Here is a 19253-nt window from a genome sequence, read left to right on the forward strand (position 1 = left end):
TGCAGGCTTAACACTCTATGCTTGAAGTTTGATTTAAAAAAAAAAAAAAACCTTTACTTTCTATGGTTTAATATGGTCTCCCACTTTACTGATCATTGTTCTCATGTAATTTAGGAATACTCTGGGTCGATAACCATGTGTTATACCATACACAAGTATGTTTGGTACTACTGTACAGGTGCAATCATGTACCTATATTGTATTATTTTGTATAGTCTCTCTTATGTCTCTGCCCAGAGGCCCATTGTCTCATGACTTGAACAAATTTGAGGTTAATCTGGTTTGTACACCCAATTTATATAGAGTAAACCCCAGTTTTATGGCAATGTGAAAAAAACCTTATCACAGTTAAATTACAGTTAAACCTGAGTAAGATGGCCGTCCGTCCACCACACCGCCGCCTTTTTATTTCATTGACAGACTTATTAACTGGCATTATATTTAGTCCATGCAAATTGTCATATTATTTAACCCATTTATGAAATAAGTCTTGTACTAATTTGGGATTAATGGACGTTTTACTGCAGTCCCACGAGAAGGGGAGGGTTCGTGTATTTTCACCGCCCTTCTTGGCCATATATGGTCCGTCTGGCGGTTTGGCGAGCGGCTACATCCACCCGGCGAAAAGTGGACACGAGACGTCGGTGTGCTCCGGAGACCAGTAACACATTATCCAGGTAAGAGAGGCATTAACGGCGTCTGACAACTACGACTCAAACGGGTAACGTACACAGGTCACAGTGGAAAGAAATGTGGGCTTGAAAACCGTTAATTATCCGCCGAATTAGCCGCCTTCGGAGCTTGTCGTAGCTAGTTGGGCCTTGCGTCAAGTTAGCATCAGCGGCTCAGGCCTGTTAATTGTAGTTAGCTGCCGTTGTTAGCTTAGCTAGGAGGTTAACAGTCAGCGGGCATTTAGTCAAAATTGATATAATTTGTCTCTCATGTGTGACACTTGGGCCCAAACCGCTGACCCTGTTGTCTGAGTATTATTATAGAGTAATCTCTCCTAAGTGACAAAATGTACCGTTAATGTTAGCGGCATCAGCTACCGTTAGCTGCTAACAGCTGAGCTACCAGGCTTCATAATGTGAAGAGCCCAACGTGCGAGCAGGTGGGACTGAAAGGAACTAAAATGCGGTCTTGGTTAGCAATACCACCATCATCATCACAGCTCTTCAGGCTGTGCCGTTAACCACGTTAGGCCTTTTCTATTAACGGCAGACCTTAATTACAATCAGCTATAAGTGGATGTATGTAATTCCCGAGGAGTCATCCAAAGGATCAATAAAGTCCGTCTAAGTTACCCCGGCACATTTTGACGCTGCCTGACCGGCAAGTGTTCCTCTTACGACACCTCTTGTGAGCGATTAGTCATATTTATCCTGATTCATACTCTGATCATATCTGACTGATAAAATGAAAGAAATTCTGAAACTGAGCAACTGAGAATTTGGATACACTGATGTTTTTCTTGACATCAATATGGAGTAAGATGGTTGATCTGTATGTGTGCTTTATTCCCCCTTTCATTTTTAATTCTTGAACAGCTTTGCACAACCATGCCATCCGACTTAGCCAAGAAGAAGGCAGCAAAGAAGAAGGAGGCTGCCAAAGCCCGCCAGCGTACCAAGAAACCCGATGAGGTAAATGGGGAGAGCGAACAACCAGAACAAGAGACCCAGCGTAACGGAGCCGAGAGCAATGGTGAGAGGAGGACTGATCTCTGAATTAATCTTACCATTATAGGCTTGGTTGTGGTTAACCATCATTCCTGAGACACACTCTGGGACTGACATAATGTACATGTCTCAGAATTGGACAGTAAACGACATTTGAACCTGTCATTCTGCTTGACAAGTAGTTAATGAGGTTTTGTTTTGACAGGTATTGCCAGTTTGACTAAAGAGCTAGATGAGTTCGAGCTGCGGAAGACAGAGGCACGGGCAGTGACGGGTGTCCTGGCCTCGCACCCCAACAGCACTGATGTCCACATTAGCAGCCTGTCGCTCACCTTCCACGGGCAAGAGCTGCTAGCGGACACCAGCCTGGAGCTCAACTCAGGCAGACGCTATGGCCTCATCGGACTTAACGGCACAGGTAAGTCCCCCTGGCACACAATGCTTTTAGTCAGTGCTATTTCCATTCACAGATGTATTTTAGGTACAGAGAAGGCTACACAGTCTCCCCTGACATGCTGGAACATACAAGAAGAATAATATTGTCTTAATTAATCTTTCAGGAAAATCCATGCTGTTGTCAGCCATTGGGCATCGTGAGATTCCCATTCCAGAGCACATAGATATTTACCACTTGACCCGGGAGATGGCCCCCAGCGACAAGACGGCTCTGCAGTGTGTCATGGAGGTTGATGAACAGAGGATCATGCTGGAGAAGGAGGCAGAGAGACTCGCCCATGAGGACTGTGAGTTGCATTTGATATATCCTGCAATAATAAACTGCACAAAACACAAACACACTTACATATACCTATGGGCTGTATTAAATTAAATGGTAAATGCATCTCCTTTTCCTTTCATAGCCGAATGTGAGAAGCTGATGGAGCTGTATGAGCGTCTGGAGGAGCTGGATGCAGACAAGGCAGAGATGAGAGCCTCGCGGATCCTCCACGGTTTGGGTTTCAGCACTGCTATGCAGCAGAAAAAACTGAAGGACTTCAGTGGTGGATGGAGGATGCGTGTCGCTCTGGCCAGGTAAAGACAAAGGGCTTAGTATTGCACCATTCAGCGACATTGTGTATAAGCTACTTTGTGCCAAGTGCAGCTAAATGTGCTTACGGCAAAAATGCTTCTTACACCAGCTGAATCTAGCTCAGAATGTTCTGGTGTTGCTGTCAAATCAAGACATTTTTTGGGTGAAACTGTGGAATCTAACATATAAAAGGTTACACCCATGGAAGACAAGTAGGCCATATTTGGACATATTTAAGTCAGCTTTATCCATTATTTTTACAGAGCCCTGTTTATCAAGCCCTTCATGCTGTTGCTGGATGAGCCCACTAACCACTTGGACCTGGATGCTTGTGTGTGGTTGGAAGAGGAGCTCAAGTCGTAAGTTCACACCCCACTTTACTACTTAAATATTCCAAATTTCTTGTGCTTAGAAATGGGTATTAATCATCCTGGTTCTTGTCAGGTTCAAGCGAATCCTTGTGCTCATCTCACACTCTCAAGACTTCCTGAACGGTGTGTGCACCAACATCATCCACCTACATCAGAGAAAACTGAAATACTACACGGTAAGAACACTTGGCTGAGCCCACTGCTGGTGCCTTAAAGCAAAATTAAGAAGCACAGTGCCAGAAAGGAAATCAGCCTTAGCATCCCTTGGAAGGTCTTTAAAGTGTCTTGAATGGGCTGTGCCATCTGTGAGTTCATCATGCTAAATAAGGAAACTTGGGGGTAGGCTGTTACTAATTATGTGTCTGCATGACGGCCTGTTGGATGACCATGCAAATCTATTTTTATTTTAAGGGTAACTATGACCAGTATGTGAAGACCAGAGAGGAGCTGGAAGAGAACCAGATGAAGCGCTTCAACTGGGAACAGGACCAGATAGCACACATGAAGGTAAATGGGGGACACCATGTGGTGGAAGGTTTCCACTGCAAGTAATTGGGAAGTTGTAACAGAATTAATACGTTTTTAATGAAAAGTAACATTTTCTTTGGAGGAAAAAAGGCAGGGTGCTATTTTATACAATGAATGCCACTATATTTAAGTGTGGCTCATGGTTAGGCAACTATGTAGTAACTAAGATGATCATGTGACAGGGTCTGGGCTACCACAAACCCTATAAGTGTTTCCTTTTGTGTTGAGTTGCACAGTCATTTCTACAAACAATCATTATGCTGTTATTATAGTATAATACAGAATCATGACTTGTACTCATTGTACTGTCTACATCCCTTCTCTCATCCAGAATTACATAGCCAGGTTTGGTCACGGCTCTGCAAAACTGGCACGACAGGCACAGAGCAAAGAGAAGACACTGCAGAAGATGGTGGCGTCAGGCTTGACTGAACGAGTTGTGAATGACAAGGTACTGATAGTACAGCGTTACAGGCCAGCAGCGGTTTTGACCCCGTGATATACATTGGGTGGGGCACATGTACGTTTACTGTCATGATGCTAATACCTCCTCTGTCCTCCACAGACTCTGTCATTTTATTTTCCTCCCTGTGGGAAGATTCCTCCTCCGGTTATCATGGTTCAGAACGTGAGCTTCAAGTACAGTGACAACACAGTGAGTATAGTTAATACGGCAACATAGACAGAGCTTTGTTCACTGAATTATGGATTTATTTCTCAGTCTCACTCGTGTCCTTGTTTCCTGCAGCCACACATATATAAAAACCTGGAGTTTGGTATTGACTTGGATACACGAGTGGCTCTGGTGGGGCCCAATGGAGCAGGGAAGTCCACATTGCTTAAGCTGCTGATGGGAGAGGTTGGTACAGTATAGTTCCCCAGTGTCCTGCAGCAACTTGCAGTTGTTTTCAGAGTTTTAAAGTTTGATATTTTTCTTTTTAGCTCCTACCCACTGATGGCATGATCCGCAAACATTCTCACGTCAAAATTGGCAGATATCACCAGGTAAAACACCTGTTAAAGTTCAGTCTGAATCAAGATTCAAATTTCATGGTATGGCCTTTATTATGAAGTAGCTTGTACAGTAAAATTAAATTCTCCTATGGTTCTGTTTGTGTTACAGCATCTGACAGAGCAGCTGGAGCTGGACCTGTCTCCTCTGGAGTACATGATGAAGTGTTTCCCTGAGATCAAAGAAAAGGAGGAGATGAGGAAGATCATTGGTCGCTATGGCCTGACAGGAAAACAGCAGGTGGGAATGAGAGAGGTTTTTCCAGAGGATGCTACATGGCAAACTTTAGTCCATCTTTTTTTCGCTCTCTCTCTCGGCATGTAGTTGTCTCTAAATTGCCACCTGAAATGTCTTCCAGGTCAGTCCAATCAGGAACCTGTCAGATGGTCAGAAGTGCCGGGTGTGTTTTGCCTGGCTGGCCTGGCAGAACCCTCACATGTTGTTCCTTGATGAGCCCACCAATCACCTGGATATCGAGACTATTGATGCATTAGCAGAGGCAGTCAACGAGTTTGAGGGTGGCATGATGCTAGTTAGCCACGACTTCAGGCTAATTCAGCAGGTATGTTTCATGTGGATTCATTTAATATTTTGTTAGAAACACAAGGTTTTAAGTTAGCCAGTTGTAGCTAGCACCTATAATCTTCATCTTTTCTTCCAGGTGGCTCAGGAGATCTGGGTGTGTGAGAATCAAACCATCACAAAGTGGAATAGAGACATCCTGGCATATAAGGAGCATTTGAAATCTAAGATCGAAAAGCAGCAAGCGCATGACATCTAAGGCAACATCACACTCTGAGCCACTCCTTTTCTCCTGCATCATGCATTTGACCTGCGAGCTCCTTAAGGAGACGAGCAGGGTTTGCGTTGCAGGAAATGTCCTAACAAGAAGAACTGAAACAATCTCTTATGCATCTTATTGGACACGTCTCTTCTACATGTCGTACTGTATTTCCATCGCGGTTTGACAGTGCTGCACCGTGCTGAACCCGACCCAATCCCTCCTCTCCCCTCACCTCAGGCTGCACTCTGATTGGCTGATTCACCTGAAGCATCTCAGTGCATTTTGGAATGCATTCCATTGTGCTGTCTTCATAGAAAAGTTTTATTTTTCCAAATGTTCTGTTTTATCCCAACATGTATGCAGCAGCTTTTAGGTCATATTTTATGATATTTAAAAGTTGACTTTTTTTTCCCGTGTAAAAGCAGTTCTGCCTTATTTAACAATGTAATGCAATAAAGGTTTGTCTGAATAAACAGAACATAAAAACAGCATATTTAAATTGAGAAGACTTTATTATTCATTTTAAACTTCATGAATACAGTGCTTGTATCCACAAATCAAAAGCTTTTAGGGAAAATAAACTATTTTACATCTCTGTAAACAAGAGGACAAAACTTGAAGTGATAAGAAGTTGCTTTGGATTCTGACTTGGTGAGCCCCATGGCTGCATAGATCCTGTCTCCTATTAAAGCCACTAAACTACACTGTGTGTATGCTGCTCACCCAGTTTTCCAGGTAACTAAAAATGGCTAAGCTGTCCCAAAAGAAAAACAGCATTTCTTGGCAAACCAAAATTAATAAAAGAAGGTCACCTGAAAGCCACTTATAAAACATATCAACTGAGGCCAGAGCATCTCCAGGATGCAGTTAAAAGAAAATTAATTCTTAGTTTTCACCATTCATACAAGTGTGATTCCAAAAGTTATAGAATCATAATGAATTCTGAAGTCTGACGCCTTTTCTAAAGCCACTTACAACAGCTGTGTTCAGGTAAAACTGGAATGGAAATGTGTTGGGCATTCATCCGTTTAATGGCAAACACATCCCAAACTTCTTGGTGAATCTGAAGCCACTTGTAAACTAACAGCAGCCAACATCTTTTACCTTTCTTCACCAGAGCTTATTGTGTTATGGTGTTAAACTGAAAATTAAGATTATCACTACTGAGCTGATGCTATCAGCTCATCAGCAGGCCTTCAATAGTGTGTGTTTGTTTTCCCAGCAGGCAATTAATTTCAGATAAATCCAATATGAAATGAATACAGCTCAAAAATCAATGTTAGTTCCACTACTAAAAGTGACAAAATGATGATTGGAAGACATTATCTGCCTTCACATTCTTCCAAAACATCTTCAACCACATTTGGTTAAATTGACAATTAGGCTGTCATTTACTTTCTAGTCAAGTCATTATGTTAGTCATTACAGTCTGAAAATACATGCTGTGTTATACGTTACATTTCCAACATAAAGTATATTTCTGCCAGTCGGCTCAACAAGTGCCAACCAGGAGAAATGCAGTTATCTCCAACCTATAAGGCTGCACATAAAGCTTTAAAGCTATAAAGTTTGTCAGAAGGACAAAGGGCTGCAGTGTATGTGAGTAAATACTGGTTGATTCTATATATGTAAACGTTATAAATGGCCTAACTGTTAAACACAAGGCTCCCGTTCAAGATTTCAACTTAGCGTGCGTGATTGACAGATTAGTGGCACTAGCTGCAGTTGAAACAGTGCAAGTTGAAGGAGTGTTTCGGTTACACTGTTTCCAGGTGCGTGTCCTGGTGGCAGCATGTTTCAGGGGCTATAACAGGACAGCAGGAGTCGGAGGCGTGCTCAGGTACGGTAACGCGTGGACTGGCCGGAGGTATGCACGCTCACTGGGCCTCTCACTCCTCGTCTGACACCTCATCGGGGGGTATGGCACGGGTGTTGCTGGCCCGAATGCTGCTGATGTTGGTGAAAGAGAGGAGGTTCGCGATACCCATCAGACTCACGCCGGTGCCATCCAGGTTCACCTGAGCCAGGCGCATGTGTTTCAGAAACTTCAGACCTGAGGAAGATAAATAAACATACACTGTTATTCATCCAAGCGAGCGAAAGGTCGAGTCAGATAAAGAAAAGGCCAGTGGGTGCAGTGTGTGACCTTACCGTGGTCTGTGATCCGTGTGCGGCTGAGATTAAGCTTAACAAGCTGATTGCAACGGATCAGACCTCTCCTCACTACCGTGTCCCCCACCTGAGTGCTGGCTAACCCCAACACCTAAAAACAGAAAATCCTTGAATTTTAATGACCAGGATAACCCAGGGTTAGAACAGAACCAGTGTTAAAGGTGATATACAATGAGTTAACCCAAAGATATCCCACAGTCAGTCAAATAGACAGATTCCACCAGTGGAGTCACCTGGAGATGCGGCAGACAGACGATGAGTTCAGCCACTCCTCGGCTTGTGACCGCTGTCCGGTCCAAACACAGCTCCTGCAGCTCCTGCAGGCCACGCAGAGAGGGAAGTCCTGCATCTGTCACCTGAGTGTTGCTGAGTGACAGCTTCTTCAGCCTACACAGTATATACACAATATCCCTGTTGTAGAAGTACTCAAAGAATCGTTTGGCTGTTATATGTAAGGTACAGTATTGTACGGTAGAGAATAAGAGTATGAGAATGACCTGGTCATGGTGGAGAGCTGTTTGACTCCCAGGTCTGTGACTTGTGTGTAGTCTGTCAAGTCCAGCTCCAAAAGCAGAGACAGGGTAGAGAGGTGTGACAGCCCAGTGTCGTTCACAGAGTGGCGTCCAGGGAGGGTGAGGTGAGTCAACTTTAGACCTGGGAGGAAAATAGAAACCTTTACTAAGAGTTTAATCCGACACAGACTTGGATCATTTTGATTCACCCCCCTTTACTCACCTGAGATGATCTGCAGGGCATGATTGCCATCAGCGACAGGAATTCCCGCCAAACTGAGGGAAGACAGGGCAGGGAGGGTGGCAAGGTGCTTCAGTGACACCTCTGTCACACCTGTCCCATCCAGGTTGAGAGTCTGCAGGCTGGACAGCTCTGCTAAAGCCGAGACATCCTCAACCTGGGAAAAGACACAGTGTTAATAGCTGTTACTCAAGCTCACACTGCAACAAAAGTGGTGGTATGGACTGTGCCAGTAGAGCTAACGTACCTTAGTCTGCTTGATGCTGAGAAGTCGCAGCTGTGGCACACAGGTGGGAAGGACTACCAATGTAGCCTCTGTCACTGCCGTCTGGTTCAGGCTGAGCTGAGAGAGGCAGGACGGAGCCGACTGGAGGTACAGCACCATCCCAGCATCGGTCACTTTGGTCTGGTCCAGTGACAGGAAACACAGACTCTTCAAACCTTGAAAACAGGGGAAGAGGAAAAGTACTTCAGTACATGAGAAAATCAGAAAGGCAAAACCTCATTTAACACTAAATACCAGTACTTAACACAGAGCAGCTTAACATTCAGAACTTGGCATTCCTGCACGTAACTGTAATTGCCGGTAAAGTGGTGTTACATAATGTGTTATCCACATATAATAACAGTCTGAGCCTTGTTCACAAGACTGTTTGTGGGAAGCCCAACCTCTGATATGCTGGAGACAGGAGTCAGTCAGTTTGCTGCAGGAAGCGAGGTTGAGGTACTGGAGTTTGACCAGGCTGGACAGGATCGACAGACCAGAGTCTAGACGGAACAAGTTCAGGAGATTAACATGGAGTCCAGACATTGACCAGACTTGTTGTAGAAGTAAAACAAAAGCAAACAGCTTAGAAACTACATCCTTCGATAAAACTTTATACCAGTGATGAGAGGTGAGTTGACAAGACTCAGATGCTTCAGCGCTGTAAAGGCCCTTAACTGCCGCAGGAGCTCATTGGTGGAGTAAGGGTAGCAGTTAAGAACAAATTTCTGCAATGGGCAGCCAAAGAAGAGCTCCAGGGTGCGCGGACGAAGGAGCCTTTCCCGGGACATGTAGTTGAGCAGAAGCTCTGCTAGCTCCGGGGTCAGGCATGCCAGACTGCTGCTGTATTGCATGCTGGGAGCTGAGAGGGTAGAGACAGAGCCGAGACTGACCGCAGTGAGTAAACAAAACAATGAGACACATTTTCCGGAAAATCTGCAAGTCTTATGACTGGACACTCACCAGTCATGAGGTGCACAGTTGCACGGATGGCCAAGGCACATAGGGATGGCACACTGGGTGTCCTGAAGGGTCTTTTAGGCGGTGATGGCTGTCCCTGGGAGGCAGGGAGGTCTTCTTGCTGTGCAGCTCTCTGCACGGCGAGAAGACGCTCCACTGCAGCCTGACCTGCAGCTGCAGGCGCCACCCGGCCTCCTGCATCCTCAGGCTCTGCTGGGTCCTCTGCTGGAGCCTCCCTGAAACATGCACATAACTATCTCTCACACACATATTGCACACGTATATAACATATTTCATGGTCGTATTATGTGAGCACAGCTACATACACTGATTTCTAAACCTTTTTTGTCCAGTACCTCAGTTTATGACTAAACACTCCCATTTGAGCACTGTCACTGTGAGCACATTAGCATGCTAATATTACCATTTAGCTTAAAGCATCACTGAACCTATATACAGCCTCACAGAGCCCGTAGCATGGTTTAGTCTTGTTGTAGGATTCATTTGGATAACATTACAACACTTTATTACTTTATTGTCCACCTAGTTTGAATTTTGTCAGAGCCACGCCCCTGCTGTAGTACTTTTCGAATGACTCATTACAACTACAGCAGCTGCCACACACTTTAAAATCTGTCCCAGGGATGTAGTATCACCTTTAAGTACATTACAGCTCTTACATTATATGCGTGCCACTCTGTCTAGACACCCACCTGAGTCGATTTCCTTGCTCTGGCCAGTGGTGCCTGGGCTCAAATCCTCCTCGAATCCTGTTCTCTGGAAAGAAAGGCAGCCTTGGCATTCCTGTGAAAATTACACAAGTGACAACCGTAATCCAATCTAGTTTCACCAAGATGACATTAAAACCAGCCCATATAGTGTATACAAGTTACAAGCCTGTTAATATAAAATCCATCAAGCCTTGCAGTGAAAAAACTAATTTTCCAATTGTGAATCCCACACCTCTAATAAGCATCTTTTGCTCTGGATCTTTGATTCTTCTACGACTAGCTTCAACTGTGAATAAGATACTCTTGCTCTTTGGCCCGGCACACATTCAGAATACTATATCACAATCACATGCTCTGCAGAACTGAATATGATTGGTGGACCAGCTGCAAGCGCTTAGGGAACTCAGTTCTAACTGGTGGGGCTCAGCAGCTCTGACCCTGTGTACTGTATGTTTGACAAAAAGGGGCATTCACCTACATATTTCCTAATCCTAATCTTTCTTACGTGTGACACACATCACTGGGGCAACCGAGAAACTTATGCAATATACAGCACAAAACTGGATGAACGTGACTCCAACAGCTAAAAGTGAAGGGGCTGGGGTCATCTGTTTCTGACGTGAGGGAACAAAAAGTTCTATGTGCATGAAGAAGTGGAGACACGTGGAAACAGGAAGAGGGGAGGAGAAAGGGGGGTGGGGGGATAAAGCAAAATGTAGGTCAAGGGAGGGATAAAGTATCTGTTACAACCCCAGAAAAAGGGAGCAGTACCGTTGAGCATGTGAGGTGGTTCTTCCTCTCCTTCTTGTTCCTCATCAATCTCTATGCCAACAGCTTCCTCTGCATTACCAGGGACCAGCCTCTGGCCTCGCCCTGTAGAGCACCAGATACGTCTTTCAGTAACTTAACAGCTTTTTAAGTAATGTGTAAATAATATTGAGCTAATTGAGTTGCAAACTGGGAAGAGCTATAATGTTCCAGAAATAAAAAAATCCCAGTCATTGGGTCCATAAACAGTGTTAGGTGATTCATAGTTGGAGCACTTCTGTGGCTTTGAGGGTAATGAACTTCCCAGTTGAATCATCATATCATCATCATCACGTGCATAAAAACTTAGGTGAGAACTTGACAACAACTCCTGATGTGTATTTCAGCAAGAAAAATCCAATCACGACACTTAAACTTTAGTTAAGTGTGCTGCTAATGGCGAGCAGGAGCCAAACTTAAACATACATACTTACCCCAGAAGTGAGACGGGCCAGAGAATGAAGGACCAACTCCGGGGATCCCTGCATAATTAACTGCCTCTTCCCACAGCTGGTTGGGTAGTGGAGGGGGGAGAAAAGGTTCCTGCTCTCCCGCCCCCTCCGGGACAGGGATATGAGACTGAGGAGGCACAATACACGCAGATGGCTCATTCTGTCCTGCCGATGGCTGCTCCACAGGACTCCGTGGATCCTGAGGCGTTTCTGGAGGAGTGGTCTGAATGCACAGTGCAGCATTGGGCGTGAGGCCGAGGGAGTGCAGTGAGCAGGCAAGCTCCGCTTCCCCGAAACGTTTCCGAGGGAAACCCTGGAGGAGGGAGAAGGAGGCCAAGGAGGGGTGACGTCCGGTGATGTGCTCCACGACGGTGCGCAGGGGGGCGTCAGCTGGGAAGCGTTCGCGCATTGACTCGCCGGATGGCAGCCGGATCTGCAGCCGAACACAAAAACATGAGGGGTTAAAAACTCATCACTCTCACACCCGTAATCAGAAAAAGACAGGTTCTTTATAGCCTCACCATGAGGATGCAGTTGTTATCAACATTTGTCTGAATCTTTCCTCCAAGCTTCTGCCCTCCACCAGGAGGAGACGTCTCTGTGGAGGTGCTGGTCTGGCTCTTCTCCTGCAAGCTCCTCCGATCCTCAGCTATCCGCTTTAAAACCAACTCGCGCTCCTGGCAACACAAAACAAATCAGACAAGATGTTCTCTTCTCAGATTAAGAATCAGACATTTGGCTTTAAATATTTTGTTCTCTATGTGATAACAAACTGCCAGTGCTGCTGAGTTAGCACTGTTTGGTACCAGAGGTCCTTCTTTTTACTGCTGCTGACCTGTTTCTTTTGTCTTCTCTCTGCTCTGGCTTCTTGAGCGACACGTTGTCTTTCTTGTTCTTCAAAGTCGCTTTTGTCGTGTTTGATGCGCGACTCAACCGGTAGTGGTTCTGGGGAGAGGTTGCATGATTGTGACGGTCTCAGCACCAATGAAGGACACGCTGTTAAAAGTCAGAGACGGTCTAATGAGATCATCATCAAACCATGCATTCCTTTAGGTTATTTTCAACCGTGCATTAATACGATAACAAAATCATTTTTATTGGATATTACAGTTGTTTAATACATTCACATTTGACACTACACATAAAAGTAGACAGTCTTTACAAGGCTATATAACTATATTGTATAGACAGAACTACTTAGTAACATACCTCTACTATCAGTGGGAGACGTAGGTGACTCTGAGGTGCTTGCTGCCTCTTTGGGTGGGTTGAAAGCAGAAAATGCAGTTCCAGGCTGTGATGACTGTTTGACCAACCTGTGCCGTGGATACTGACCCTGTAAGAGCCTATTAACACATGAGAGAGGGACACAGCATTTACTCTTTTTTTTTTAGTAATGAAAAAGTAATTACTGAATGGTAATAACCATGTGGAATTGAGAGAAAGTGCTGGGTCAACTCACCACTCTGCTGCCTCTGGCACAGAAAAATGCCCCGCCTGCACAGCTGCCTGGATCTGTTCCTCTGTGAAACCCATCTCACTGAGGATGAGGAACAACTCCCCAATAGTCTGCAAAACAAAATCAAACACAGACCACTGAGCAGCTGAGCAACAAATCAAAAAAGGCACGTAAACAAGGGTTTGTGATTGTTTTTCCCTTATCAGTGAGGCTGATAAGGGAAAAACAAAGGCTACTGTGGTACAGTTTGTATAGCTCCTACCATCTTCATAACTTAAATAACATTTAAAGGAGTTTTGCAGTACAGCCTCAAGACCAGATATAATCAAGCTTTTTTTAAAATTATTTATCTTACACTGTTGACTGTTTACTAATGATCTTTTATTTTATTCTATTTGTACTTTATATTGTTTGGGAGTTTTTTTGTTGCATCTATATAACATTTTTAATTTGCTATTATTGTTGCTCAGTTTGTTACTAATATTTTATGAAATATTAATATTATTAATAACAGTGTTATCTCCTTAATATATAGAAGCGCTTTAATCTGGTGTTGGTGAGGACATCTAGTTGTTGCCTTTAACCGTAACTCGTGTGAATAACACCATTAACCTGACATATTTATTTCTCTTTGTTCGTCCTTCAGTAAATAAGACTGGGGCTGACCTGCAGTTTCGCCTTAAAACTCTCCGATTCTAAGTTAATGTTGGTTCGTGAAGTTTTCAGCGGTTGGTTAGCCTGTGTCAGGGTAAGTGCATTACTTCACGACAAAGTCAGCGATTTTAAAGTAAAGAAAATATAGCCCACAGTTAACGCCGGGTATGTTGTTCTGTCTTTGGCACAGTGAGGGCTGTCAACAAACAACGTTAGCACGGCGGCTAACGGTTAGCTGGTGGAGAGCGATGGCGAGGCTAAAGCTAACGCAGCTAGCAGGCTAATATTCTTATGCAGTGCAGTGTCATGTCAAAGACAGGTAAGTAGTTTGCAGCTTACCGGAGGGGCAGCAGAACTCATACCGTTGTATAACTCTACTGTAGAAAAAACAAACTGAAACTGATGTTAATTAGCAACTTTGTTGACTTCCTGGATGGCTCTGCTGTGCAGCCTGCTATGCTAGCCACACTGACCTCTCCCCCTGTGAGTTGAAGATTGACAGATTATCAACAACAAACCAGCCTATCATCACTGCGGAGAGCCCAGGCTTTCTGCACCGAGGCAGCGGCGTACAAATCCAATCTGCCTCTCAGTGACTGACAGCTCCAAACCCCAACCACCGCCCTAACAATAACCTTAATCATCTGTGACCAAACATATCCATGTAATCTGTGGAGACCGCTTTTGTTTTGACACAGTTAAGCAGTAAATACTACCTGACAGGCTGAACGGAGGGGAAATAACGGAATATCTTCCCAAACATCAGGCGGATTATTTCAAAATTAAACCACATAGAAAAGTAAAGAAAGAGGGATAAAACAAAGAAAGACAGACTGCGATTATTATCACATATAATATACTGTATATAACTTCTGGCTTCAGTAGCAGTAAACCACCAGTAGGTGACACTCTTACTCTGTGCATACCTGCTGCATATGGATGTGACCTTTTGCGTAATGGATGCTGCAAACTATGAAACTTTATTGGACCTGCTAACTCTGGCAGGCCGCAGTACTGTGCAAAAGTTTTAGGCACTAACACCAAGATTAGGGTTCTTTAAAAAAATAGGGCTATAAATAGTTTTAATTCTTTAATTAACTTCCCACACGGTGCAATAAATGAAAAAGTCAATATTTGGTGTGACTACCCTTTGTCTTTAAGACAGCACCAATTCTCCTAGGTACACTTACACATTTTCACAAACTAAATATCTAAAGTGTCTAAAGTACTGAATATACAGGTGGATAGTTTATATAAGCAACTGATGAAAAATACAAGTCATTTCTTATAAAGGAAATGATAAAAAGATCTGACTCTTTTTCAAAATGGAAAAAAGAAGTAGGAGTGTGTGAATCTGACTAGGGTATGCTTTTAACTGCTACTGATATCACCTGGTAAATCCCTTTGCAATGCTGCTACAAAAATAGTCATTTCTATCTTAGTAAGTGATACCATTAGAGATTTTTAAAAAATGTCATTAAGGGAGATAAGAGTTTTATAATCCCACTACTGAACGGAGTATGATAGGCAAGCCGGACAAAGAGGAGAACTTTCTTAACAAATAAATAAATCATATATTTGTCTAACAACATAATAGGACTAGTATTATTATGGAATTTATTATTTTCATCTCTTCTTCTTTTATTCATATCTAACTAAAGTTAAATAATACTGATAAACACAATATGATGTGGTGATGTGACAGGTGATTTTCACAGCAGACAAGCTTTAGCACCAGTGAATATTGTTGAACAAAGAAAGTTTAGGCCTGCGTTTTAAGCCTGGTTTAATGGTCTAGATTGTCATATACTGCACAAATTGTAAAGCTGTTTGAGTCAAACTTATCACTTATTATGTTTTTAAAGATCTTTTTGTGGTTTAGCTCACATTTCGAAAGCTTGATGATGATAAGGACTGCAACTAACAACCTTTCTTGTCAGTTTTTGTTTCTATCAATCAGCAAAAATTGTAAAAATGCCCAGTTTCTCAAAAGATATTCAATTTATAATCACATTAAATTGAAAATGACAGCAAATTCTCATACTACAGAGGCTGACACTTGGGAATCTTTGCATTTTTACTGGATAAATGACTTTTTAAAAAATTGATGTTTATCAAAAAATAGTTGGTGGTTAATTTTCTACCAGTGACTAATAATTTAATCGACTAGTAGTTTCAGTACTGATGATGATGATGCCTGTGATAATCAGCTACATTTCTGATTATTAAGTCACCCTTCCTCATTCTGCATTTACTTTTTCTTTTTTTTTTTTTTTTTTTTTTGTTTTCACCACCACCCTCTTCTGTCATCACGCAGTGACGTTATGACAAACGAAATGTTTAAGTGGAACTTAATATGATTTTCAGATTATATCAGCGGTCATGAGCATCATAACGGAATGACGCCCTCCCTCAGGCCTCCATCACAAATATGAATCATCATGTGCGCAGGCGCAGCAACTCGCTTCTGGAGAAAACGACGACAAAGTAGCAGAAATGACGGTGAGCAACACGGAATCCGATTGATGTGACCTTCAAAATAAAGGCACAATAAGCTGTTTTATGATATTTGCTGATCTGGTATATTATATTTTTTATATGATCACCCTTAAATATGATATTCTTGTCATTACAGTCTCTAATTATCCATTATTTCACTAGAAAAGCAAAGATTAGAAAAGTGTGTGTCCACCCCGAGCAGTTACATCAAAAAGTAAAAATACTTCTTCCACCAGTGAATTGTGACTTTTACTTTGAAACTCTTGACCGGATGTGAAAATGTTTTTATCATAGCACGTTGACACCGGTCAAGCAAGTCATTCAGAGAGAGTTTGAGGTGAGTACCAGGCACCGGTGAGTAAATAAGCCATAATCTGTGTGTTGCTGTAAGCTTCATAAGGATTTCGCCTTATGAAAACGCATTTTTACTTTGAACCGGCGTTTTTCTGAAGGTCGTAAACTGGTCTTGGCTGTTGACTTATATTTTCCCTGTGAGAGAGAGGCGACAGTGACAGCCGCTTTAACTGCCACACATGCATGAATGTGTCCGCTGCTGCTGGTGGACGACCTCGCTTTGTTTCTCAGCTTATTAACCAGGTAAATAGACAAATAGTTAGTTGTAAAAGTAGTTGAAATATGTTCGGACTTGTGGTTAAAGACTCTCCTCAGGCTATTCTGACTTAATATTAGAGTTTCACATCCTAGCAAGCTAGCAGTTCCTCCTCCTGACAGCAGCTACAGTGTGATAATGTGATGGTCTAAAAAAGCTCAGCGTGTCGAGGCTGTTTTAAAATCTTCAGTTACTTAAACGAGGCATTCAACAAGGCAACGAGGAGACTGGGGGTGTGGTCAGCTTTATTCAGTCATTCATCATTCATTCATCGCCTCACTGCAAATGAATGGGTAGCACTGCGTGTCTTTTGTTTCTCAGGTCATAGGGTGACATGAGAGTAAAGATTTGTCACTCAGTATGAATATGAAGGGGAAAGTTATTTATGTCTGTGCTAAGTGTATGGACTGCAACTTTACTGTTCATTATGGATCGATTTGTTGACAATAGGCTAATATTTTATTAATAAATTGTTCAGGCAGTAGGTGAAAGCTATCTTAAAACTCATGGATTTGAACGTTTTTATGTGGCTCAGATTGGCATTAATTGGCAGCTATTTGTTAATCAATTAGTCGTTTTTTCCCCTTTTAAAAGAAAGAGTGGCAAAAATCTGGCTTCATCTTCTGAAATGTGAATGTTTTCTGGTTTTCTTGGTCTTCTATTGCTATAAACAGAATGTTTTTGGATTTGAATTTTTCCATTTCTTTTGACATTTTATAGTCAAACAACTCATCAACAGATGACTCAGTTATGAAACTAATCCTTAGTTACAGCCCCTGGGTGTGTGTTGTGTACATCTGTTGTATTGTTGAACTGATGAGAATCCACTTTATAATGACATAAAACAGAAATGCAAGCATCGCATGTCATTTGCAAGGTTGTGGCAAGCATGTGTTTGCCATTTTCACTCTTTAAATGTCTTAATGTTTGGCCTAACGCAGCATTTCCATGGAGTTCCATGGAGCTTTTTCACCAGGAGTCATTGTGACACAGGTGTAACTAATTACACTATTGATTACTGCAGTGGAGTAATTACTGGACCGGAGATATTGTTAATGTCATTAGTTCCACCTGAGCTTTTTCCCTCAATGAGCCGCTGTTTAAAAAAAAAATTGAAATCATGGGTGCTCTGATGCTAGTGAGGCTGTCAAGATTCAAGTTAGCAACATTTATTCAAACCTCAAATCAACAGATATGTAAAGTGCAAGACTGACCCTTTTCACAGAAAGAAAAACAATTCAATTCATTTAAGAAGTCTGTGAACAACCCCCACATACGTTTGAGAGCTGTGGTCCCAGAATTGTTCGTCTGTCACATGGCTAATAGATGTCAGGACATGCCCTCTGGCGAGGATAGAGGAAGGATGTGTCTCCTCTGCTGACTCACCAATATCATCTCCATGTGCACTGCAGGTTTATTTGAGGAGAAATTTTACTTTGATGTAAAGCCGAGGCGCAGGATAAAGTGATTATCTTTTCCTAGAGATGATTAAATATAAGTGAAACGAACCCCTGTGACATTTTTACCTTATAGACCCTGAGCACTTCAAGGACTCATAAGATATTGGAATTTGTAACGTTTGTCTGGGTGAATCTGACCTTGTTCGATCTATGAAAGAAAAATGCTTTTGAAATTCCAGACCTGTTTGGCTTTCTTTTGTTGCACGATCCGGTGCGGTGCTTGAACACATCAGATAGATCATCTTATCTCTGTGATCACAGTCTCAGCTTTTATTTGTTTTCCTTCGCCTCAGTGGAATTTGTCAAACAGACTTATTGTTAACTGATTTGTGGCAACAGTGGTGTGTTTTGCTGGAGAGGGGGAAAAAAAATGTCAAAGCGCAAACAGTTGAGCAGAGCGTCTCCACATTCCTGTTGTGAATTGCTTGGTCATGCAGAAGAGAAGGAAGGAAAAGAGGTAGATAATGAGCTTTTTTTATCATAGCCCCTCGGTTTTCATGTTTATTTTACGTTCCCCTCTGCAGATAAACAGACCCATTATTTTCTCTGTAAACACACTGAGCCTCAAAAATCTATCTCCAACTTATTTTAAGCCTGTTTTACTATTAGTTAGAGATTGTGGAGTCACATCATTGTCCACAATTCAGTTCTCTTGCTTGGCTGTTGCTCTGCTGTAGCCTGCTAAGTTGCATTTAATTACCATTAAGCGCTTTGGCAGCACACCTTGGAACGTGCATAGTTTGGGCTACAGTCCTCTCACATTAAACCCCACTGAGCTGTCTACAGTCTCCTTGGAGCATCTAATTATACACTCAGCCACATAAGATGTAGTCAGGGATCTTTTCTACTCCCCCCTTCATCCACCTTCACTGTTGTCATCCTCCCATGGGGGTACAAGGTTAAATTCTCATGCCTTTTTCTCTGTCTTTACCAGTAGAGTTTGTGTCTTCCACCACACAAACATAATCACATTACGCTGTTTCCCAGGAAATGAATAAATGGCTGATTTGTATTTGACCGCAGTATG

General features: G+C 42.7%; 3 protein-coding genes across 5 annotated transcripts in view; 2 read left to right on the forward strand and 1 right to left on the reverse strand.

Annotated features, from left to right (window-relative positions):
- The first annotated feature begins 551 nt into the window (after nt 1–551).
- On the forward strand, nt 552–5895 carry abcf2b (ATP-binding cassette, sub-family F (GCN20), member 2b). Of its 2 annotated transcripts, none has more exons than XM_018693683.2 (15): nt 552–677; nt 1548–1704; nt 1885–2097; nt 2240–2422; nt 2540–2711; nt 2973–3068; nt 3154–3256; nt 3492–3587; nt 3940–4059; nt 4174–4263; nt 4357–4467; nt 4551–4613; nt 4732–4860; nt 4979–5182; nt 5282–5895. In XM_018693683.2, exons 2-15 carry the CDS (start codon nt 1560–1562, stop codon nt 5399–5401), a joined length of 1845 nt encoding a protein of 614 aa, XP_018549199.1. In that variant the 5' UTR covers nt 552–677; nt 1548–1559; the 3' UTR covers nt 5402–5895. The 2 variants fall into 2 exon arrangements, with proteins under 2 accessions (XP_018549199.1, XP_018549200.1); XM_018693684.2 differs by having other exon boundaries at nt 622–721.
- Nucleotides 5896–5897: 2 nt separating this feature from the next.
- On the reverse strand, nt 5898–14164 carry si:ch73-173p19.1 (uncharacterized). Its single transcript, XM_018693681.2, has 17 exons — nt 13997–14164; nt 13007–13113; nt 12754–12890; nt 12380–12540; nt 12066–12221; nt 11527–11977; nt 11057–11158; nt 10268–10358; nt 9558–9790; nt 9214–9456; nt 8999–9097; nt 8577–8770; nt 8312–8486; nt 8074–8230; nt 7810–7963; nt 7556–7667; nt 5898–7457 (listed from the first exon to the last, which is right to left on the reverse strand). The coding sequence occupies exons 1-17, from the start codon at nt 14015–14017 to the stop codon at nt 7294–7296; spliced, it is 2757 nt and encodes a 918-aa protein (XP_018549197.1). The 5' UTR covers nt 14018–14164; the 3' UTR covers nt 5898–7293.
- A 2290-nt stretch (nt 14165–16454) lies between these two features.
- The window catches only part of slc4a2b (solute carrier family 4 member 2b), a 37710-nt gene continuing 34911 nt past the window's right edge, over nt 16455–19253 (forward strand). Inside the window, exon 1 of one of the 2 annotated variants that reach the window (XM_051066828.1) lies at nt 16455–16493. The gene's annotated coding sequence lies outside the window, so the exon portion shown is untranslated. Of the gene's footprint in view, nt 16494–16611; nt 16754–19253 lie in introns of those variants that run through there. The other variant, XM_051066829.1, reaches the window with a different exon arrangement.

The sequence above is a fragment of the Lates calcarifer genome, linkage group LG24 (genome assembly GCF_001640805.2).
Source record: "Lates calcarifer isolate ASB-BC8 linkage group LG24, TLL_Latcal_v3, whole genome shotgun sequence".
Taxonomy (NCBI): domain Eukaryota; kingdom Metazoa; phylum Chordata; class Actinopteri; family Centropomidae; genus Lates; species Lates calcarifer.

Excerpts from the sequence above, each read along its gene's own strand:
- abcf2b (XM_018693683.2), top strand. The coding sequence starts at position 1,560 with ATGCCATCCGACTTAGCCAAGAAGAAGGCAGCAAAGAAGAAGGAGGCT. Across the intron at positions 4,060-4,173 it reads AACGAGTTGTGAATGACAAG|ACTCTGTCATTTTATTTTCC; the intron begins GTACTGATAGTA and ends TGTCCTCCACAG. Across the intron at positions 4,861-4,978 it reads GCCTGACAGGAAAACAGCAG|GTCAGTCCAATCAGGAACCT; the intron begins GTGGGAATGAGA and ends AATGTCTTCCAG.
- si:ch73-173p19.1 (XM_018693681.2), bottom strand. The coding sequence starts at position 14,017 with ATGAGTTCTGCTGCCCCTCCG. Across the intron at positions 8,487-8,576 it reads TCAGCATCAAGCAGACTAAG|GTTGAGGATGTCTCGGCTTT; the intron begins GTACGTTAGCTC and ends GTCTTTTCCCAG. Across the intron at positions 7,668-7,809 it reads TCTGTCTGCCGCATCTCCAG|GTGTTGGGGTTAGCCAGCAC; the intron begins GTGACTCCACTG and ends TTCTGTTTTTAG.